General features: G+C 37.1%; 1 protein-coding gene across 1 annotated transcript in view; it reads right to left on the bottom strand.

Annotated features, from left to right (window-relative positions):
• LOC145667757 (uncharacterized) overlaps positions 1-12,628 on the bottom strand; it is a 147,102-nt gene extending 134,474 nt beyond the window's left edge. Inside the window, exon 1 of the mRNA XM_081735199.1 lies at positions 12,070-12,628. Within this exon, the coding sequence (XP_081591325.1) occupies positions 12,070-12,628 (559 nt within the window). The remainder of the gene's footprint in view (positions 1-12,069) is intronic.
• Positions 12,629-25,726: the final 13,098 nt, after the last annotated feature.

Genomic DNA, 25,726 nt, shown 5'->3' with positions numbered 1-25,726 from the left:
TTTGGAGGTCCTTCCCCGTGTCCGGCTTAGTAGTCGAGCCGGACACCCATTTGTCCTGCTTTTCAGTTGTTATAAATGTCTCATTATAAATGTTTAACTTTCCCTTGCTCGATGGCTCCAGTCTTAGACATTTCAGAATTTGCAAATTATTCCAGTACATTTTTTATTTATAGTTGTAAAGTAAGAAAAGTTTGGAATTCCAAATTTGGTAGAAAAACGAAAGTGTGATTTCAGTGAAACAAGTTTACATATGAGACTCTCGTTGCTTTCGCTTGGAAATCTCGACTATTCTTTTGAAGGTTTTGTTAGTTTTGTTGAGGCATATAATATTAAATCCATTGGCAAAGATGAACTGTACGAAGAATTCAAGATGTTTCAAGAAGTAGCAGCCTCATATATCGTCAAGAACTGTACAACTATTGAAGAAGGGTATTTAAAACTTTTCGAACGTAAGAAAACACCAAGCGAAAGTCGGTTCATTTATTATTTCCATACAAATTAGTAATACTTACTGCCAACGGGTATTTTCATTAATGAATGCTGCTTGGATAAAAGAACGTAAAACAACATAATATCTCCACAATGAGTTCGAACTTCGTTTGATTCAACTTTAAAGGGAAAAGTGAGAATGGAACGTGCAGTGACATATTTAAAGAATTCTTGCAGAAGAAGCGTCTATTGAAAGCCGCTCGAGGAGCAGAGAAGTATCAATGAGGTAAGGATTTTAGTATGTAAATGTATGTTTCGCAGCTTACTTGAGCCAAAGATGCTTAAACGCAATTAATGAATTGTCATATGTGGGGAAAAGGTTTACAAATTCATAGAGTCCGGCTTTCTAAGTCAATGTGTCATTGCCTTTTGTCCACCCTAGTTATGCAATGTGCACCAACAATAACTGTTTTACATGAAGTATTATGTGCATTAAGGTGTGTATATTCGTGAGCTCATTTGCGTATTGGTCTTTGGCCCGCTTGAAAAAATACTGTGGACGTTTCTGGATATGAATAATTGAATAAACGATTGAGATTTTCTGGAGTAAATCAGGTGAATATAGATACAAAAAGGGAAAAAATAGCTATCATAGGTCTGTAATATCCCTGCCAGTGAAGGACATTGAAACAAAGGATGCATACGGAATTAGAGTTCTTTCTTTTAATACTAAAGAGTATAAATATTTACATAATTACGTTTACACATCAGGAAAAGCTAATGAAAAGAAACAGTACAAAAACCACCTTATCCTGACAAATATGTGTAATATGAGTAGGCTACTGTATCTTGGGGATATGGGCTACTGTATATAGCTACTACTAATAGCCTGTTAATTATTTATGTTATTTTAAACTGTATTATAGAGCACGTAAAAGTAATTACTGTTACTAAGACATTACATCACTATTTTCTTATATGTACTTTGACCCACGAGACGAGAAGCAAATCTTAAAATACAATAGTAAAATTCGTTTTCGGGACAAGAATCGAGAAAACACTACTTCGTCAAAGTCTTATGTCTCAAACCATGTTTTAGTTTTATATTTTTTTAGTATAAAAACTATAAATTAATAAAGTAATTCTACTAGCACAATTGGAGAGAGCATTTATTAATGTTTGAAGATACGTAACCCTTTACACAATGCACTCCGACAATTAATATGGTTTAGATATTGTTACGTATGTCACATCCTTCGTGGACCTGTCGTGACACTAAAGTATTCTGATAATTTCTAGATGAAAATTAAGGAAAAAAATAAGACCATAAATTTTGTTCATATAATTACAAAATATGAAGCGGCATTTTTAAGATGAGACGAGAAAGAATTATTCGAGAATCGAGAATAGACAAGACTTCTACAAAATTTACGACACGAGACATTCTTCTCGTCTCGTTTCGTCTCGTCATCATCACTATTTGTACAGGGTGTGATTGAAAGTACCGGAACTTTTCCCGCCGCGCGACTCCCTGGCGTTCGAAAAATGTGAGGGGTGAGGGAAAATGTGCGCGGGACCTTCCTCTTTCAAGCGGAACTTGGCCCAGTGCGCTGCGAGCAGCGGTTGAGAAAGCATCGCTGTCCGCGCGAACGTCGTTTTGGTCGTCGGTCACGTTTTTTGAGCGCCAAAAATGGAGTCAAAGATTGACCAACGCTACGCCATCAAGTTCACCGAGGGGTCGTACTCGTAGCACCATGTTTCATCACCACTGATCACACTGTCTAATAACTCTTCGTCGGCTTCCACACAATTCAGCACTTCACGACTCATTTTCACTCACAGTTCTTTTTGCTCCTCGGTCAACACCTTGGGGACCAGTTTGGCGCACACCTTCCGCATGTTCAATTCTTCAGTCACAATTTTTTGCACTGCATAGTATGTCAAATTAAGTTCTTCGCTGATCTCCCGGAGGATTGTCCGACGGTCCAGGTTCAGGTATTCGCGAACTCGGTCAACGTTTTCATCGGTTTTCGACGTCGACGGCCTCCCAGAGCGTGGTTCGTCATCGGCGCAGTCCCGGCCTTCCCTGAAGGCCTTGTGCCACTCAAAGACCCGAATACGGGACATCACATCTTCCCCAAAGGCTTCCTTGAGCAGGTCCTGGGTCTCGGCGAACGTCTTTTTTAGTTTGACGCAAAACTTGATGGCGTAGCGTTGGTCAATCTTTGACTCCATTTTCGGCGCTCAAAAAACGTGACCGACGACCAAAACGACGTTCGCGCGGACAGCGATGCTTTCTCAACCGCTGCTCGCAGTGCATTGGGCCAAGTTCCGCTTGAAAGAGGAAGGTCCCGCGCACATTTTCCTCCACCCCTCACATTTTTCGAACGCCAGGGAGCCGCGCGGCGGGAAAAGTTCCGGTACTTTTCAATCACACTCTGTATGCATTACCCTATTATAAAAGGAAAACAGATTATTGTTTGCATCTCACCCTTAAGGATCTTTTCGTGCATCACAATTTGTCTCGCGTCAAAAATATCCACAATTTCAAACTAACTGAAAGTATATTGCTCCTTCTATTCTTCTTATCGCTACAAATTTGCGGCTGCGATACCTGCTATGGTGTTTTAGAAATCGCTCATCGCAAAACTCGTGTATAGTGCAGTCAAATTATCAAAAAGTAAGGAATAAGTTAGTAAGAACCTGTAAATTGGTACAGATGTTGGAAATGATGTTCTAAACAACATACTAAAAGTCCCCTGAATATTGGAAAATGGCCGCTGGAAGGGTCAACTGAATAATTCCCTGATAAAAATAGCAATATCTTTGCTATGGTTGAACATAAAGAGATAAACTTAGTGTCGTTTTATAGAATATAGATAGCACAATATTTTTTTTATATAGAGGAACAATGTTTCATAAAACGCATACCTTTACAAATATTTAGCTCTAAATTCTAAAATTCCGAAAACTACCGTCAAAATGATTTAAAATTTTATTGAACTTAGGAAGTAATTACACGTATTAACAAGTTAAAATTTGACATAGATATTGATAAGGGTTATTTAAATGACATACTAAAATATCACAACTTCTTCGTACGTCATATTAGAAAATGTCCAAATGTCGGAAGTAATTGAAAGGTGATATTTTGTTAAGTGAAATACAAAATTTGGACCGGGCTAAATATTTGAGTAACTGTAAATGCAGTCGATCCGGAGTTAATTGGGATCAATGCTGATGCGAGGGTGGGAAACATTATGACATGTGTAAGGTTGTCGTCCGCCATCTTATAATAAACTTATTTATTTTAAATGGCAATGTGGTCGTATGACATATTAAACTACATCCTCGTTCGAAGAGAACCCCAACGGTAAGGTTATTTTTCCAAAACCTGCAACAGTTTCAAGTTGTGAATAGATTTAGGATATGTTATGTGTGAAATGCTGTGAAATGTGTTGAGCAAAGTTTCGGATTGAATTATAAAGTAAAAAACAAGCTTTGTAACATCTCACATCACATATTCTTTAATAACCAGGAAAAGAGAGAAACACACATTAGACAATTACAATCACATGACATGTTCAGCATGCCCACCGTTCTGTTCTATGCACATCCCTTACCGTGCCACAAAGTGCTTGTGCACTCTGCTAAGCATACTAGGTGATATTTGTTCACAGGCTGTAGTGATTCTCCTTTTCAGGTAGCCAATGTCATTAATTTTACACTGGTAGACATTAGCTTTAAACTGTCGCCAAAGATAGAAATCCAACCGAGTTAGGTCGGGGAACCTTTTGGCCACTCAACTGGTCCATGCCGACCTATCCAGCAACATGGAAAATGTTCATTGAGCCATCGATTACATTACGGCCATAATGCGGCGTTGCCCTATTATGTTGCCAATATTGATGTAATCACCCTTCTTCGTTCAACAAAAGTCGCATAATAGTGTTTTCAAACATATCTTCATATTGTGCAGCACCCGAGATCCATCAATGATAACGGGTCCAATAAATTTTTCGCCACATATTCCACACCACACCATTACCTTACCTGCACCTTGCATCTTTCGTGCAGCTATCTAATTAAGATTTGTATTAGACCAGTTCACAAATTCTTGTTGCAATAGAAGTAAAAGGTCGGAGATGGATCTGTTGTTGAGACGCTGAATCTATACAGGTATCTCGTAACCTATATCCACCTTTGCTTTAAGGTGATCACAGTTGAAACCGCAAGTTGAAGTAGACTTCTACTGCTACCGGCTTTTCTAGAAACATAGAACTTATTCTTCGACATTGAATCCATATCAAAATACAGGTTCTCGCTATCTATTACGGTATTTTTCTTTATGACTATCAGTTTTGAGACCGAAAATCGCTTATTTGCATCACTTCCACGATGAAATCTATTCTCAGGACACTGAATTTATATCAAGAAACAGGCCAGTACCCAGCCCAAAAATTTTGGCGGGGGGCGATGCAACCATATTATAGTTCATTTACAAACCTACAGTGAAAATTTTAGGGTGGGAGCAAAAATTTAAGGGTGCCCGGCCCCCCTATACCCCCCTGGACCATTTCTTGCTACTCATACCGTTTTATGTCTGATACCTTTCGAGAAATGGACGGGCATAGTCGTTTTATAAGACTCCTCTTCTGATGCAATGCATAGTTTGGAAGTCTAAGAACGCACTTATGTCGTCTCTTACTGATGATCGGACAAGAAATGATAAGATAGCTTTCTGGATGGAGCATGTTGGGGAACTGCAACTAAATCTTAGTTATATCTCTTTATGATGGTAGTTATTTGACATTTCAATTTTTCTAGTCTCTTTTACATGATATCTTACAGTACTAGTACAATCATTATACCATATTCTCTTTTCTTTTCTGATTTCGATCGCGAATCAATGAAATATTTGGAATACCTTTCCAGCCTCTTACTGTTTCTTTTTCAGTAAGTTATAGTAATACTAAAAGATATTAATTTAAATTTGCTGACGTCATTATCTGGACAAAGTACTTCCTGGAAACACTCTAGAGTTGGGAAGACATTATTAAATAATAAAGTATTTATATTGAGAGGATAAATGCCAAACTTCGAAAACTGGAGGCCACGGTTGCTGCAGTATATTTATTCAGTGGTAACAAAGAGTAAAGAATCAGAATAATGATCTTCAAAATTACGAATGTTAAGAACTCACGCCTCTTAACACACACATAGATAAAAGAGATACCAGAGGAAAGAGAAACTCAAAACGTTTTGTTTCATTACGTTTCGAGCCCCTTTTGTAACTCAACACATACAAGCTTCACTCGTATCAAGCTTGACGAGTTTGTGCAAACACGTTGTAACATTTCACGATCAACGGATGCAATGACCTTTGTAGTGGATACCCGGAGATCATTTAATGTGCTTTCGTGTGGGTGGCTGATATACACTTCTTCTTTGACAAAAGGCTCAGAGAAAAATGTGTAAGGTTAGGGGAATATAAGAGCCAAGGAAGTAACAACTACACCCACAGGAAAATACAATTTTTCTCTACTTTTCAGGGTTTGCAACAATTTCAATCAGTAGGTTATATGGATAAAGTTTCAGACGTTTACGAATAATCTTCCCAAGCTTCGGTTGTGGTATGTGCAATTCTCTGCTTGCTCTCATCATGAGTTTCTGTAGACTTCTGGTTAAACTGGAGTGAGAACACTTTTACGATTTCCTCACTTACCGAGGACACTCGGACAATTTTTTGCTTGCAGATAAATCATTTAGTCTTAAAATCGGAGTACCACTTATGAATACAGTGCTCACTGGGAGGATCATCGCGAAACTTACTCCTAAACTTTCGTTGGACATTAATAAGAAAAATCTCAATATAAAAATCGAGCAGATTAAAGCTTTTCTATTTTCATACCCTACCATCCTATGTTACTGTCGCCCAGCAGTGAATTGTGTAACTATGCAACAGCTTTGTAAGTTACTATAACTTTCCGACTTTCCTTTGATGTGACTTTTACTATGTAGGAGTGGTTTGAACTACTTGAACTACTTTAAGTAGAAAGAATTAGATTGTTATACTGTACCAAAAACTATATCAAGATTGATATAGATTTATTCCGATATTACTGGGGGGAAAATCTAGAGGTAGACAAAGCACTTGCCATCACCGTCTGTATAATTCTTTCATTTGAAATAAAAGTATAATACTCTGGCAGTTTTACCAATAGTTATAACTAACTCTATGGACTATGGAACCCGGAGATTCATTGCCGTCACAAAAGCTCTTCATTGACTTCTGTCCTTAGTCAAGTGGACCCAGTTTCTACTCTGTATTCCTATTAGTGCCAGATCCATCTTAATATTGTCCTCCCATCTGCGCCTGGGCCTTCCTAATGGTTTTTCTATTAGACTTTCAGTTAAAACTTTGAAAGCGTTTTAAAGCATAGACGTAAACGTAGACTTCGAAAGCGTAGACTTACTATTAACGAAGACTACTGGATGCACGGGTCATCATGAAAGATAAATCCTCACAGTAGAAACCATTGTCCCCAACACTATTTCGCCTCTAAAAAAACTAGAGTAGGGAGGGCCATTTTTGTATATGTGCGTGAGTGAGTGAACTTTAGTAGTGTTGAGATGGAGTAGTAAAAATGTTTGTGAAGTTGAAAATGTAAAAGATAACGTGTAGTGGAAGAGGGGAGAGTTTTATTCGATTTGCTTCCAAATTTCGGTGTTTGTTTCGTTGGATTGGAGAATAGTGTCCCTTTTAGTACCGAAGCTATACAGGACTACAACTTAATGTGAAATTGGAGACACATGAGCTCCCGCCGTTAATCGAACACGGGTCTCCCAAGTCAAAGACGCGTACTCAATTAATATAATCATCATCATCATCATACTTGTTCTCCCATTATTGGCAGGTCACTTGCTACAACTAAGAAGCTTCCATGTTCTTTCGCTAATTTCTTCATCCTCACGTACGATATCTTTGATATATAGCCACCAACGAACTCGTGGATTAGGATTAGGAATTAGATTTCTGAGCTTTAGGCATTTATAGTCATGTTAGCCTGTCACGTATGAAGGATGATGACTCTCTGCGATCACACTAGAAGTTAGGAGAAAGAAAGGAACAGCGAAAGAAGGAAGCATCCTGGGATTATTATGTGAAATAGCACCCGCCTGCTGTGAATGAGAAAAACCCAGGAAAAACCTCACTCAGGGTGGCTAGCTTGAAAAGGCTATTTACTTTTTCTACCGAATGTCTCCCATCGGGAATCGAACCTGAGACCGCTCATACCAAAGGCGAGCCCGTTAGCGATTAGGCTACGGTGGGGCACATAAAGGAGCTCTCCAGGATTCTATCCTATTATAAATACCCATTTTTTATTAATGATGAAACCATGGTCTAAGGTATTTAAGAAACACACGTACCAGACCAAATCAATATATTCTACAATATTATAAGTCGGTAATGAAAACATCTCGAAAGATGGCACATTTACCAATCGATTGATATCGAACTAAAGAAAAAACGGAAGAGTTCAATTCCTCATGCGTAATTTTTGAGAAAATCAAGGAAACCTAAAACTTATGCTGTACTATAATCACCCCACTATTAAGATGAAACTGACATCGAATTATCCCTTATAAAGCTTTTCATTATGTCAGTAGCAAGCCAACAGCGTACAGTATACTTAATGACATATGACAAATTATAATTAACTCTTGTATTTTATTTTTTTGTTTAAACTACAATAATATCATCTCAAGGTACAAAGACATGCATGAATCGATATATTACATCGAGCTGAACAAAAGTAACATGGTTGGCATAAATTTGTTATGCGTAGTTTTCGAAAAAATCGAGAAAAATAAACTTGTGTTACGGTAAACGGTATGCCAATAGTATTTGATAGTCCAATAAAATTATTTATTTCCGTACATGTAAACAAAAACTCTTTAGTAGCAGGTTGTACCTTTCGTACCTTATCCTAACGGTGACACACATAATTCTAACAGTAACGCTCATACTACTCGTAAGCTATAATACAAATTCTGACAAAAACGTTCTTTGAATGATTGTTCAAATAATTTATTCGGATAAACGAATATTGGGAGCAAAATTACTGAAATAATTATTCGAGGAATTAACATTATATTAAGTTTAACCATTAATTCAGGTAACCAATTTATGAGAATATTCAGTATTAACGTTTTAACTACATTCGTTATTAGTAACTGAAACGCTACATAAAGGCTATTTTTTTGACACAGAAAATCCTTTGAGTGTATGTAAATGCTAAAATGAGCGGTAAAAGAAAGAAAATTAGAAAAGAACCTCAAGATCTTTTATTAAGAATCTCTTTCTTTTTCTTTTTAAAAGTTTTCCAAGACGTTTATTTCGGTTTAGTCATTTTTCTTTCTAATAAACCTCAGACATCAAGTCTTTCTACAGATGAAAAGAAAAGAACATCCCTGCTAATTAATAATGTAAATCAATTGAATTGGTTCCATTCTTACCAATATAACTAGAGACTTCAAATCAGGAAAAACCTCAATTTACAGATTCACGTGGGAAAAAATATTGTCAATGACACTTGGCTGCGGATGAGAAAAAAATGGTAGTACATATTGCGATGCCCTTTAATTTGGACTACAAATAAGTAGGTAAGACGAAAGAATAAGAAAACCAAAGTTCCTTTTACCTTCAGAAGAAAAATGAAGTCGGTTTTAGTGATTGTTATTCATACAAAGTATTAAGATTTGAGAGAAATGATATAAATGGTTTCTGTAAGACTTAATTGACGTCAGAGCCTTTTGATAATCAATCTTTCCTGTTTACAATTTGCAAAATATTTTCCTCGTTCAATTAGCTTACCTACTTTTAAGTGGATAATTTGCGAAAAGTTTGCTCAATAAAGCATATGCAGAAATGACGTCAATGTATGATGTCGTTGTAATAACAGTCGTATATCGCTAGTTCTATGTTATTTTTGTTTGATTAGGTTATATATCATAATATACGTGGAAACATGCAGGTTTTTTTTACTAAAATAAAATCTTTTGTAATTGACTTGCTACTATAATACATTTTCAAACATTCCATGGTTTAATTGCCCGTGAAGGGTCTTTTAGTTAGGTGATTTAATCCATATTGGTTCCAATCTCCTTTATTTTACGCTTTATACAAAATTGAAGTTATTTATATTTTAATGAAATGAAATCTTCAAGTTTTACGTCCCACGATTATGCTGGCTAGGCTAAAGGAGACGGTGGTAATGAGAAATGAATGGAATGGCGAAATGAAGAAAGTGGGAGGAAACGGGAGAACCTCTAGAAAACCCACGCACACGGTGTTTGTCGGTCACAAAGCTCACTTGGCCCGAGCTGGGATCTAACCAAGGAACCCATGTACCAGACGTGAACGCTCATCTTAATGGAAGTTGCTTCCCAATTCCCTCATGACGCTGACTCAATACCAAAAATTGTGTAGTCATGGAAAACAAACCTGCATAACGCACAATAACCATTAGGTTTATTGAGAAGTCTCGAAATCTCCATAGTATATAGATAAAATTGCTCTATTGTTTTCTAGTAATTCTTTACAGAAAGTCGTGGTCTTATTACATAGGCCTACTACATATCGTTGCTCTGCCTTGGAAAACCTCTATGTGCCATTTTCGTAGAAAATAAGTTATACACTACAATATCAGAAAGTCGTGTTGCATTTTCCTTTATATTACTACATGTTAATTCTTGTTAATTCTACACATAGTTGTTGCTAATTCTACGAAAGTTGCTAATTCTATGCATAGCGGTTTTTCGAGGCTCAGCGACGATATTATATGTATATTGTATATTCTAACGTACTCTTGTTTAGTTGTTTGCTCTTTGTTTAACATTAATTTTGAGCACGTCAAACCAGTGATGATTTCAAGCGGTGGCCTGGGAAGAAATCCCCAATAAGAACACATACAAACACACACACACACACACACACACATATATATATATATATATATATATATATATATATATATATATATATATATATAGTGCCGGATCCAGGATATGATCAAGGAAGGGGCTAAACCATATTTTGCCGTTTTATCGAGTGTAAAGCAGGATTCAAGCTCATTTTATCCAGTGTATATATGTGCTTCAAATGGGGGGGGGAGATATAGCCCCTATAGCTCCCCTTGGATCCGCCCTTATATAGGGTGTTTCAGATAAAACGTCCAGTCCGTATAAATCAGAAATGGCTGGGAATAAAAAGATGAAACAAAAACCAAGGAAGGAAAATCCCATAGGGCATATCACATGGTGTTGTTGTGGTGACCCCCAGGGTCCTCCTTGTAGGGGGCCCAGGGGCCAACTTCAAATTTTCAAATGGGAACATGTATTGAATCATACCTCATTCGGTAGGACGTGAAAAACGAAACAACTTTTGTAGGAAACAATTTTCGATTTGGGCCACCGTTTTCAAAATGGCCGCAAAAAGTGGGTCCTGTATCAGATCAAACGTTCAGTGCTTATAAATCAGAAATGGCTGGGAATAAAACGATGAAACAAAAACTGAGTAGGAAAATGTGAAAAGTTGCAATGTTTATAGCATGGTTTTGGCTATATGTATAGGGCCAGCTATCATGGGACACTTGGGGCACTTATAACATGACATTTGACGTTTTGTCGTGTGATATAACATTGGGAATATCATGACAAACAAATTTGGTAGGAAGAATGCATCTTTGCCACCGTTTACATACAGATTTTGTTTATGTAGGCAAATAAAACGTCTAGTGCTTATAAATCAGAAATGACTGAAGGTGAATGATTAATCAAAAAAAAACTAAGAAAATGTCATCGGGCAAATTTAATGTAGTGCTCTTTTTCTTTTAACAGAGCCCTTAACATGGAGCGCTGAGAACTCTAATTTGTTAATGGGAACGTATGCGATACGATAAATCATTGTAAACATATGAAACGCATGCACGTTTTGTAGCTTTGTTTTACTGTGGGACACATATTGTCTACTACGTGCAATCCTGCTAACCGTGATGAATTGGCCACCATTCAAATATGGGAGCTTGAACATTATATGCTACTACGATATTCGAAAAAAGTGCAAAACTGAAACAGATATTACTGTATAAGAAAAGTCTGACATGCAAACCCAGTTACTCAGTCACAACGTGTATTTTACAAAATGGAAGGAAATTCGAGGAGTGCGAAATACGTGTGTCTGAAGTGTCGTAAGTGAATGTGGAAAAGAAACAAATAATTTTACTGGCATACCTGAAACAAAATGTCACCACTATCCAGTTTCGTCCCATGTAATATGATATGAGCTCAATTCTCTCTCATAAATTTTCAAAATGTTGTCCATGAGCGGCAATGCAACGAGCAATTCTGGTGTGATATGTTCGGTGAACAGCTACTAACGCTTTCACTCTAGTAATGCTGCGAAAAGCATTCACTATACGGCACTTCATATCTGCTACACTTGTTGGCAGATCATTGGCAAGGAAACCGCTGAAACGTTCACCAGACAATGCTCCATTAAAAAACCAAGGACGAACTACATAATGCCCTATTATGCCCCCCCCCAAACATTAATGCTCCATCGATGTTGATGCATACTATGCCTTAACCAGTGTGGATTTTCTACTGACCAATAATGAGCATTGTGCAGATTAACTTGTCCTTCATTTGTGAAAGTCGCTTCGTCTGTCCACGGCACATACCGGAAAAAGCTAGAATCTTCCGCATCTTTGTTTCTTGCCCACTCACAATAAACAAGTCGTTGTTCATAGTCACCATCTGAGAGTTCTTGGTGTACAGACAGATGATAAGGATGAAACTTAAACTCATGAAGAATACGCACAACACTAGATGGACTTATACCTCTCTCACGTGCAATCTGGCGGTAGGAGATATGTGGATTTATCTCAATAGCTGCAAGAACATCAATAACGATGTCTTCGTTGCCCACAACTCGAGAATTCCTAGACACACGCTGGGAATGATGTATTTTGCCAGTTCGTCGTAGCCGCTCAGCCAGACGTCGAAATGCGTGCCGTGTAAATGAACGTCGGTTCGGATATCGTCCTCTGTACAGAACTGCTGCTGCGCTGTAATTCCGCCGGCATTCTCCAAGCACCATAAGCATGTCAAACACTTCCGCGTTGCTATACAACATTGCGACCACCTCACCAAAAATTACACTACACATAGCTACCGCTTTCTTGTACGGCTCTTCTATAAAATGTAGCTTTCGTATAATTAGTCACAAAGTATATTCTTGGGTTTTGACCTGTATCGGAGTAATTTGACAAATTGTTCGTTGCACCTCCACGAAAACTAATGACCATAGAGTGTGAACGCCAACTACTGTGCTCAGCTGATACGATATTGGTGCTAGTGAGGTATGAGGAAAAGCTAGTGAGGCGCTGTTGAAGTCTGCAGATGGCAGGAGGAGTGTCGTCGTCACAATTTATAAACACGGGAACAAATGTTTAATAGAAAGTCATAATTTTACCTATGTCAAACGTGGAATATTATTTCTAATTTAAATCTATTAGTGCGTTTGCACACGACAACGATAATATCGGTGGTCCCACCGATAATGTCGGCGGTGAAATCGACTTCAATGTATTCAAATCGTAGCTTGCACACGCCACCGATATTATCGGCCGTTCCTCCGACACGCAGATGCTGTCGGCCAAGCCCCCGATACTGTCGGCGGTACCGCCGACACCGATTTTGTCGGGGGCAATGTTTTCTTATGATTGGATGCACACGCCACCGATAATGTCGGCCGGCCAGCGGGTTAGATGAAGAGAGTGACAAGGCGCTGTGTATTTTTGTTTTTTTCTTTTCTTTGGAATTTTGTTGTTTCCATTTTTTCTATTACAATTGTATAATATTATTATTATCTTGTCCTTTAAACAACTTTGGAACAGCTTATTATTTTTTTACAGTCTCTGTTTTGGAGTAGCTAATTCCCTTTACTAAATAAATATAAAATGTGGGAAGTCTGAAGAGTACTGATTCCCCTCTAAATAGTTATCAAATAGAATATAGGAAATTTACATAACCAATTTCCGTTGATTATTTTCTACTCCCTTTTTTTTCTTTCTCTCTCTCTCTCTCTCTCTTTGATTGTATCTTTTTAAATCTACTAATGCATTTAAGTTTTATTATATTCTGGAAATTAATTCAAGCGTAATTTTCAAATTTTGATACTCTGTGAACATAAGCATATGGAAAACTCCTGATTATTATTACTTTCTTTTATTTACATCAGAATTGTGTGCACACAATTTTCCCAGTCTCACTCGATAAGCAATGATTGAATAGAATATTTATTGACAAGTAGAATTATTATTATTATTATTTTGAAACGAACCTAGGATAATCAAACGTTCTTTTCAAAGCTCCCGAGGGCAAGTGACTCATTTGGCATTCTCTTGATTGTGATCTCAAAAACAGGGATGTGACTCCACGCTTCACTTGTCGCACATCTTTTCTCTAACTTCAACGCTACCCCCATTTTTTAAAAGAATTTGTGGAATGACAAATGGAAACAAAGACCAGAGCTATGTATGCAAGTTTTCCCTCTCCCCTTTGTACCGGGATCGACCACCTGAAAGAGTTCTCCAGTTTAGCTATAGTGAGTGGGTGAAAAGGTTGTGTATTCTTGTGTTCTTACCTTTCTAGTTTTGTTTACAATTTTAGAGATGGCAAAAATTTTTCCGTATGATATTTTAACCCTTATGGCCCGATCCAACCATATTATAGTTCATCACCATATTATAGGTCATTTGCAACCCTACCGTGAAAATTTTAGGAGGGGGCAGCAAAAATTTAGGGGGGCCGCCCCCCTAGACCCCCTTGGATACGGGCGGATGGGCCTGTGCACAACCTATAAAATTTTCAAAATCAGCCTCAACACTTTTATTTTCACTTCAAACATCAGTAAACAAGGTTCTTCCAAGGACACCTTCAAATTATTAACGTGTTCTGGGGGAGCAGGCACCGTTCTGAAGTTAAAATTCTATTCATTGTTGAAGATGATCTCTCGACTGAAGCGGTACCGATTGGAACAAGCACACGTTTTGTTGCCAGAGCTGACAAATTAGGAAATATAATGGATTTATATTCTTCACAGGAAAGTTTCATTAGAAATCCCTTGAAGAAACTTATTCTTTCAATCGTTTGAAAGTTCTATATTCAAATAGGACTTCTTCGCACAAAACATGAAATAATTGTGAAAAATCGCCTATTCAGGCTCGGATCAAGGCAGAAGTTTGGAGGGTGTTACTCGAAGTTTAGGGGTGACACCCCCTATCGGGGGGGGGGGGGGTCTGGCGGAATCCCTGACTGGATAAAACGCTTGTTTGTATAATTGTTCGTCAGAGTTAAAGCCCGTCGACGGGAAAAAACGTTCTTTTCCATTGAAAGTGATATTCTAGAAATTATTGCCATAACGTATACCCACTCTTGAATATTTTAAAATTTTTTTAATAATAATAATAATAATAATAATAATAATAATAATAATAATAATAATAATAATAATAATAATAATAGACTTACCTTATTTCAACTGCCAACATTTCTATGGGTGGAATACAGGGTCTCATTTCTGTATGCTGGCGCTGAATATGGTTTCCAATTCTTTCTATTAAAAAATCAAAAGTTTGTGTGGACATGCGATAGTAATTAAAAAATTTTGCATCGTCTTCGCGTAATTTCTCATATAGTGTATAAAAAGTACCTTCTACATAACGCACAGTCAATGATGGATGAACCCAAAGCTTTCGCGATCTACATTTCCTGGTTCTACGTCGTAAGTACAACAAGGCAAGAAGATATCTCTTGTTGATAGCTGGACTCATCTTATCTCTTTCACGTCCTGTCCAATACTAGTCTCAGCGCCGACATTATCGGCCACGTGTGCAAACTATCGCCGACACCGATATTGTCGGGGCTTCCACCGATATTGTCGGCGACGTGTGCAAAGTACGCCGACACCGACACCGATATTATCGGGGCTTCCACCGATATTATCGTTGCCGTGTGCAAACGTCTTATTCTAATTAACGAAACAAATCAGCAAGCTTGAGAGCAGCATTCTGACTTTAACACATAAACCACAAAAGTAAGGACTACTGCCCAAAGAAATGTGTTCACTTATTCCGTTAGAAACCATCTTGCTCTCCCTACGTATTACCAAGCTAAACTGCTGAATCGTTCTGATCTCAATAAACTCTGCCTGACAGGAAAAACATTCTGCAAGAAACGTTTATTGTTCAGTTTTTTTAATCGAAGTAAACTGCATACATTTTCCTTTACAATGGTATAGTCTTTACCCTCCCCTCCCTCCCAAAGGTGAAACATGTTATAGGCCTTTGTGGGAATAAAGCACGTTGTGTTCAATGCACTCTATGACATTTCCTGATCGCACTATTTCAAAATGTGGCCCAAATAGAATATTGTTTCCAACAAACGTTGCTACTTTTCAGTTCACCATTTACTTAGGTATGACAAACCCAATGTACCTATTTCACAATTTGAAGTTAGCCCCTGGGCCCCCTACATGGAGGGCTCTGAGGGTCACAACAACACCGCCACTTGATATGCTTTATCATCGTTCCCTATCTCAGTTTTTGTTTCATCTTTGTCTTCTCAACCGTTTTTTATTTATAAGCACTGGACGTTTTATCTGATACAGGACCCACTTTTTGCGGCCATTCTGAAAACGGTGGTCCAAATCGAAAATTGTTCCCTACAAAAGTTGTTCCGTTTTTCAAGGAGTACCGAATGAGGTATGATTCAATACATGTTCCCATTTGAAAATTTGAAGTTGGCCCCTGGACCTCCTACAAGATATATATCCTCCCTTGTTCAATGTAGATTCTTAGTATTTCCTTAATACTACTTTTCACCTCAATGTATTGAAATTCTCCCCGGATAAAATCATCTGAAAGTATCACTGCGTCAAACGGAAGCACGATGCAACGCCAGAGATCAAACTCAAGTCTTGAAGGGTTTCATTAGGTAGGCCTATACTCTCTGGAAATCGTGAAAACTTCCTAATTGCATGATATAAAAATAAGTGTGAGCGCAAATTATACTGTATGCTTCTAATAATGGAAATGTATGTACGTACTCGACATTGGAGTCGCATTATAGAAGAAGGCTCAAATATACGCTAAGAATACGAAATGTGTTAGAAAAGTAATGAGACATTTTGTACTAAGTAAAGTTTTTATGTTTCTCAAACAACAATGTCATCCCCTTCAAAGTGGTAATACTAATGTATGTGTATTTTGAAATTAGAATTGCGTTCATGTTGTTAGCTAATTTTAGTTATGGAGAGAAGAAAGGAGGAGAGAGAGGGGGTCTCTTTACCAGACACGATTATGGGATAAGAAGGTGTATATTGGGTGGCCTAACTGCATGGCGTTAGGTGTCGCAATTTTTTGATGCGGAGTGTACATAAGAAAATGAAATTCACAATACACGTACCTTGTTTCATGCTAAACACAAGAAGGGTTGAACAGAAGCGCACACGTCAAAACAAAGACGATAGGTGGCGCCAGGGGAAGTGCTGCTTGGTGTGGTGCGCGTGCGTTAGTGTGACTCGAGTCGCTGCAACGCGAGGATGGTTCTGTACACCGTACAGGAACGAGTGTTCATTGTTAAACAATATTGGATATCGGGGTCGTATCAGACCGTTCAACGTGAATTTTGCCGTGAATTTGGATGCCGTAAAGGGCCATCGAAATGATCAATACATCATTTGGTGAACAAGTTCGAAACAACAGGAACGTTGCTTACGGGACATTAAGGCGCGCGTCCACGGATGCTCGAGGAGACAGCACAGAATGTGCGGCAACGTGTTTTGCAGTCCCCTAAAAAGAACTTGCGTCGATTATCACAAGAAGTAGGGATGTCAAAGTCAACTGTGCAAAGAGCCGCCAAAAGAGCCAAGCTGTTCCCATATGGCGTTACAGTCGTCCAGGAGTTGAAGACTGCAAATTGGGAAAAGCGCGTGATGTATTGTCGTTGGCTGCAAGCTTTGTTGCATGACAATCCAGGAATCCTAGACTATACTTGGTTCACAGGTGAAGCTTGGTTCCATCTCTCCGGTTATGTGAACTCGCAGAATACTCGGGTATGGGCCGCCGAAAATCCGCATGTGTACCATGAGATTCCACTTCATCCCTTGGAGGTGGTAGTTTGGTGTGCAATTTCCCGACAGCGTATCATTGGACAAATCTTCTTTGAAGATACAGTAAACACACAAGTTTACTTACACATCTTCAGTGAATTTGTGAATCAGCTCGACGATCAAGAACTGCGTCGCGGTTATTTCCAAAAAGACGGAGCAACATGCCATACTTCCAACGTGGCCATGGCAGAGATTGAGTCCTTTTTTGGTGACAGGATAATCTCCAAAGGATTGTGGCCGCCAAGATCCCCGGATTTGACACCACCTGATTTCTTCTTATGGGGTTTTCTTTAAGGTTGTGTATACAGAAACAACCCACGATCACTGTAAGAGTTGCGAAACAACATTGAGAATGTGATTCATGAGATCACACCGGAGACTCTACACCGGACTTTTCACAATATGGAACGCTGTGTACAAACATGTCTTGAAGTCCAGGGAGGACACTTTCAGCATCTGCCGGTCATGTATTCAGCATGAAACAAGGTACGGGTATTGTGAATTTCATTTTCCTGTGTATATTTGTTCGGAAATTATAACGCTTTTTTTCGGGTTCGAAAGCTAGTGGGACGCACTGTATTTGCTTTAGTGTTTTAAATAAGATGTATTATTGATGTTAGTCTACAAAAATTACATACCGACTGACATTTGGTGCCGACTCAACCAAAACTGGAATAAGTAAATTTAATAAATGCTTAAAAAGTAAATAAAGTTATCATTCTCGAAATTCGAATTCTCAATTTTATGTGAAGTAACCACTTGCAGGTTGTTCACATTTTTGACAAGCGCTGATGTCACAATCTTAAGAGTATATACATACTGCAGGAAAGTGTCCCTTATTTTCAATTTCAAAAGTTGGCAACCCTAAACAGTGAAACCTGTCTATGTTGGCCACCATCGGTTCCATTGGAAAGTGGCCAACTTAGACAGGTGGCCAACTTACAGAAAATAAGTGTGATAGGTGTATTTTTAAGATAGGATTTCTAGTATTACTTGATTGTAAAATTTTAATAAGCAATGGCAGCATAGCTACTTTTAAATAATGTATATAGAGTAATCATAACAATGTATAGAACTAGGAAAAAGTACTACAGTATGTTTTATATATGTACCTATATCTTCCTGAAAACTAGTCTGATACACTTGTTGTTCGGATTGGAAGCGCAATAACACAAACAACCATATAATAGAAACATATTCACTCAGTTTATTGAAATTGATATTGTAGCACACTGAGTTATTTAGATTGAAAACTGGGGCCACAGTGGTTCAGTGGTAGAGCGTTCACTTCTGGTGCATGGTGGGTCTGGTACGATCCCAGCTCGCGTCAAGTGAACTTTGTAGTGGACAGATACCGAGTGCGTAGGTTTTCTTGGGGTTTCCCCGTTTTCTCTCACTTTCTTCATTCCACCATTTTACTCATTTCTCATTATCACCGTCTCCTTTAGCCTACCCGGCATAAACGTTGGACGTAAAGATTTCATTTCAGATTGAAAACAAGAAAAGCAAAATTATAAATTGAACAATTTATGTGCAGTTTATGTCTTTTTTTCAACAGTGACAAATATTTTCTGTACATACCTTTCGAAAAAATAGCAAATAAGTTGTACAATTTAATCATCGTGGTTCATTCTAAACGTACTTCTTTTATTCTTTTTAGCACATATACACGTTCTAATTTTGTAGTTGACTACTTCTTGTTAATGAGCTACAAGTGTTTCCTCGGAGCAAAATATGTTTTAAGAAAATCTTATGGGAATTCATATCTCCAAACTTCCGCTACCTTTCCACAAGCCGTCAGGTGCCAATACTTGACAATTGACATGGTTAGCTTTAACCTTGAGAATTTTCCGGAATTACTAAGTACCCGGCTACTTGAGGCGATCACAAAGCGTATTTATTGCTCATGCATTCGCTTGAAATACGCTGATCATGTATTTAAATGTAGGTGGCTAATCTCAAACGCGAAAGCAATAAAAACGAGGAGAAAACGTCAGCTCGAGCGTATTTGGTGCGTTTCGGAACAATAGACTGCCTGATGTTTAAAAGGACAAAAAGGTAAATACATGTTGCCAGGCAAGGGGATTGTAGCAAAGAGCAGCTGCTTGGAAGATGGTTGTGCAGAGTATTGGAACTCTGCTAGTATAGACCTGGACTTGGCAAAAAGACCCGGAAACCCTGACTGGCTCACAGTATGATTTACAACTCTGGCAAAAGTTAAATTACTGAATAGCCACCTTGGCCGCGTTCGCTACAGGAGGCAACGCATCAAAAACGCTTTCTCAAATAGCCACTCTGCAAAGCTCCCCACTGATGAAAGTTGCTGATATAGCTAATGGTTTTCCAAAGCAGACAGGGTAAACAAATACGTATAACCATTTCCTGAATTCTTGTACGTGCTTTTTCATATTCACATCTTCCTTCACCACCCCTTTATGAGGGTAGTGTTCTGGCCATTGACCTCCAAGAACAAATCGTGCGAATCCATGTTTCTTTGTGTCCAGTCACAAATACAGAACATCTGTCTCTCATATGGGAATAAGAAAGAGTTAAGAAAAATAACAAAACGGTATTTTGCATGGCCAAGATAGGGAGGTAAATTTATCATTATCATCATAGGGCAAAGATTGCTTCAATGTGGCCAACTTCCAAGATAGACAGGAGGCCAACTTACAGAGTAATAAGTAACGAATGTCTTATGGGAAAAAGCAGGTTCAACACAAACCAGGCCAAGATAAGCAGGTGGCCAACTTACAGAGGTGGCCAAGTTCACAGGTTTTACGGTATATGTCCCATTTTTGGACATTTTTCCCTCTTGAATTCTAGTAATATTGTGGAATTCGAAACGAAGGGGGAGAAACAAGTACGAACTAAAAAATTTCATTTTTAAAAAAATATTGCACAGCTAAAATTCTTTCATAAGCTATTAACAAACTTTTAGCTTCACTGTACAAAATGATTGTTTTCTATGGATATTTTATTTTTACGAACATATTGAAAAACTGGAATACGACTACAATTATTACATTAAACTTATCGTAACAAAACTTAAAAATAAAAGGGAAGAACGAGAGGTAAGTCTATCATTATCTAAAAACCACTAAAGGGTTTAGAAAGAAACTTATATATAGTTTATTTGTTAGAAGAAAATTGCATCAACCATAATGGTAACTGATGATAACAAAGGTAGCTCACACAGTTTCTTTAAGTCTCTTTGTCACGTTGGAAATGATAACTTACTACTTAGAATTGTTTTGAATGATTTAATGTATTTTGCTAACTGAAAACTTCTGTAATATTAGGGTGAAGAAACAACAAAAGTCAATAAATAAAAGAATGCGTGTCGTAAAACACAAATGCGACCTATCTCACGGATGATTACTAAAAGCCATTGATTTCCCTAGAGGTACTCCTCCGTATAGACATAGAAATTCACAGAAAATCATTAGAATAAAAGTTGTAATGAGAAGACGGTATAGAAGGGCAGAAAATGACGAAATATTTTCAGTCGAAAATTAAAGAGAACATGTTAGAAAGTAAAATTAATGTAATGATGACCCATTATAATAACTTAAATGCGAAATACAAAGTCGTGCATTGAGCTTGTTAAAAATTTCTCTCTTTTTGATTAACCAAAGACACTTTACTTATAATTTAGTTACTTCGCATACACAAATATGGTTTCACACAGTAAATACAGCACTTTTTAAATTGGGAACTGGTTACCATTAACAAATGTCGCGCAATTTCATACTAATTATTTTGTTTGTATGTGTTATTGATTGTTATGCTGTAAATGATGTAGTTACACCTATAATCAAAGACTTCATACAATTAAAACCGGCCAAATACATTACAGCGTTCACTTGTTGGGAAGATCGTAAGTATACTACTAACATACACTGTACAGCATGTCTTTAGAAATACAAGCATTTCAAGATACGGGTATTAATGTAGCATAGGTTCACCTCCTTAGAAATAATAAGAATTTGACGTATTAGGTTCATGGATTCCACTTCCTTAACGAGTATGTAAAAATTAGTTTACCGTTTGTCCATTTGCAAATTAAACTAAGAAATAGGTAGTTGGTGTACCCACTTTAAAACTTAGTTCAAAGAATAACATTAATGAACAGTATAACTTAAAATACACTTTCTATGCACTCAGCCAATCTTAACTAACTTCGGGATTTAAAGCAGTTTACACATGCTACATAGTAGTGAATATGTACAAACGTCCTTTTTTTTACCTTGAAAGTACTTACACTTTTGGTACATACTGTCGTTAAAGTAATGAATATTGTAATCACTCTAAGTACTCTCATTGAAGTAATAAATTGAAGTACAAAGGTTCAATTGAACTTGAATTATTACCGGTACTTTAGGAACAATTACTGACATGTAATTATGCTGTACCGGACTGTAGTTTCATTATTTTGCCTACGTAATAACGACCTACATATTTTTTGTTCACTTTTTTTATATGCGTTCCTTTGTAGAGCATGTTAAAGTGACAGGATGAATTATTTTTTGATAAAGGTTTAAATATAAAATTAAAGGAAACGGTCGGCTGTGCTTGTACTTTATGTTGATTAATTATTGCTTGTGTACTTTGTAACATTTTGAATGTCTAAACAGAGCTCGCCCATATATAAAGTGATAAGTAAATGCATTTGTAATGAGGGTGTGACATTAGATGAATTGAATCGGCAGACTTTGTAGTGCTTTGAATTATAGCGACAAATTTAAAGAAAACAACATTAGTTACTGAAAATAAATTGTTTTGGGTTTAAATGAGAAAATAATGTTAATTTAGTTCTGGGTAGGGTGGACATTTTAATATAAAGGAAGTAATTAATAATGTAAAGAATTCACGCATGGTTCTTGAAGTGTATAATTAATGTCAACCGTTTGATTTTGATAGACTTTTTTGAAACGGAAACGGAATCCTTTAAAGATTAATTGTTTGGGAAAAGAACAGGTAAACTGCAACGCGACAGGTTCAGGACGCGACAGGAAAATTAATTCAGAACGACAAGGGTTCTATTAAGAAAAGAGACCACCATCTGTTTAAGTGCCCGCAGGGGAGGTTGGGTGACACAGAGGATGTAATATATGAGTCTCGGAGAGTGAGAGTAATAAAATCATTCTAGAATTTCGTAGAATCTTCTGGATTTATTTTCCTTGGTATATAAACTTTGATGCAAATCCAGTGGTTTCATTTGAAGAAATAAAAGCACGATGCGTTTGAGTTGGTGGATTGTATTCTATAGAAGTTAACAGAGAAGAAGAATTTATCTGTAAGTACTGGCTTTGTGTTTCTTTTCTTGTTTTATGTTTATGTTTTCTTTTTTTCATATGAGAAGGGACATTGGAAATGAAATACACGCAAAACACTTGTAATTGTTGGGAGTATAGGGGACGGAAGTGTTTTTTTTCTTATCAGGAATTGATTGCGGATTTTCCGGCATTAAAAACTATATGACTCGCTGTATTTTTATGGAATTATAAATTAACTAAGGTGTAGTGTAATGTAATATGGAGGCTACAGGGAATCAAGATTGTTCATTGCACCGGGAATCGAATGAGTATTCTCCCAGGTGGAGAACCGTACGCTAAATATTTTGTTCGATGGAGTTTTTACTTATATGGCACTAAAATTGAACACAACCTGTGACGTTGCCGGGAATCGAATCATGATTTTCCGCGCCGAAAACCAAATACAATAAAAAATAGCAAGAAATTTTGGATTGTTTGGACCTCTCCGTCAGGGCTAAACGCAGTTATTATTTTACATATTAAAACAATAGTTGCATAGACACAGAGACAGATAAATTTCAAAATAAATATGCGATTATTTTCTTGCTCATAGAATCCTAGCATCTCTTCAGAATATAAGAACTTAGTGTTACATGAAAAGACCATTAAATGATGGGTGAAACTGTTTATTTATGTAATATAGTATTAATTGTTTATTATTTTTGTGTGTGGTATTAACATTTACAGTAGGGGAAAGGAACTGGGTAACCTACACCTGCTTTGAATTTTATCTTTAGTAATATTGAACTGAACATAAGTTTGAATTTTGAATAATACTTTTATAATTGTTAGCATATATTAGTGGTTCCCAACCTTTTTCATTTTGAGGCGCATCTGGAAAAAAATGTTAACTTTGTGAAATGCAGGAGCTGAATAAAGCTTGGTATGTGATACTTTTGTAATCATTTTATGAGAAAATTTAGATTTTTTTCTTATCGTTCCTTGAAGGTACAAATAATCGTATTTGATTTGGAGTTTAGCGTCCCTTTTTTTAGCACCATAGTTATGTGAGACATGGACCTACTGATTAACGTGGAATCAGAATCCTTGAGCTTCAGCAGGGAATTCAATCCCCACGCCAAAGGCGCGTACGCTAACCACTTAGCTACAAAGAAGATTTATTCGTGTTTAAAACCGTTACGTGAACTAAAATACGGTATATAGTTAATTTCTTTTGGTAAGTTTTGTGTTTTACATTATATATTCACCTCGTGATTTACAGCGGTTGTAAACTAATAGATAGGAGTTTTGTGTTGTAAATGGGAGGAAATGTTATTTTGCTCAAAGTCACGTCTCAGTTTCATTAATTGAATGCCGGACAAGCGCCTTTTGTATGTATAGAGCATATGGTTTTTTTACTTTAACGCCTTAGGGTTACACTTCCTGGCTATGAAAGATGCGAAACTAATTTAAAAAGTAAAACGATTACTATGGTTTATATGAAAGAAGCACCGTGAATCAAACTTGGGCCTACGTGTACGAAAAGCGCGCATGCTAGCCATTAAATTATCGGAATATAATAGACAGTATGGAGAACAAGAATTAGTACCAAGAATGTAATTTTACGTGCGTATGTGACATACAGGCTGGGACGTTTTTATACTAACATTATCAGTGAGATTATTTTGTTTTGCTAGTATTATATATCTAGGGTTTAGGGTAAAGTAGACGGGTGAAAGCGAATACTTATAAGTAATTGATGAAGGGAAGAAATAATAGTGGTAGAGGGAAACAGACATAATGTTTCTTCGGATGAAAGGAAGACATTTCGTATGAGACATAACCATACTATTTTATCGAGGCATTAGATAATAGATTTTTAGATCAAGAACTTTTAGATGGCGATAATGTAAAAGTAATTAGAACATGATATGGTATTAGTTAACGAAGAATTCTTTTCATTGAAATTCTGTGTATGAAATTAGTACACAGTACTAATACTGCGTACTGCAGTGGCTAAAATGAACCGAGAATAATAAGTTGTCTAATATTAATCACGTTGATTGCATGGTTTAAAGGCACTTTTTAAATATAGAAAACATATTTGTTTCTCGCCGAGCGACTTGGTATGAGAAGTGACTAGTAAGAGGAGATATATATGTAATAACATGTAGTGTACGTCAGGGACAACTTGGTGTCATCTAAACAAGGTAGGTAGCGACACCTTTTTGTTACGGAATATAAGAGATAAACGTTTATTCGGCAGCGCAGGTAACGGCATCTAATAGTGTGATTAATGTACTTATTATTAGAATTAGCCTTATATATTGATTATAGTATTTAAGTTTTATGACAAGATTTACTAGCTTTGAAATTCTGTAGGACGTCTGCAAATTTCCTGTACAGTAGCGTCATGTTTGCCGTCAGACACGAGGCAGCTCAGATAATAACAACTCTTGGCTTAACCTTCCTATTAGAAATTATTGTGACTGAGTTACTGAGACGAGTTGCTGTTACAATAAGGATAGTAGTTTTAAATCGGTAGCAATATCTACTGTATAAAAGCTGCCAGTTATGCAGGCAGGGCATATAGTGAAGTTTATTAATGTGATATACAGACTGAGACATGCTGTTTATTATTAAGATAACAACATGGTGCACCGTGGTAAATAGAAAAACTGTTTAGAATTTGTCCGACATACTTGATATATTTTGCATATCATCAGGGTAACAGAGTTGCCAACTTAGCATAAAGTTTTATCATTTTTTTTGAAACAGCAGGTTATTTTGATGATTGAAA

This window comes from Thermobia domestica, chromosome 13 (assembly GCF_964235325.1).
Source record: "Thermobia domestica chromosome 13, izTheDome1.hap1.1, whole genome shotgun sequence".
NCBI classification, from domain to species: Eukaryota; Metazoa; Arthropoda; class Insecta; order Zygentoma; family Lepismatidae; genus Thermobia; species Thermobia domestica.
Note: the sequence above shows the minus strand (reverse complement) of the source record. Positions and strands in the feature narration are given on the sequence as shown.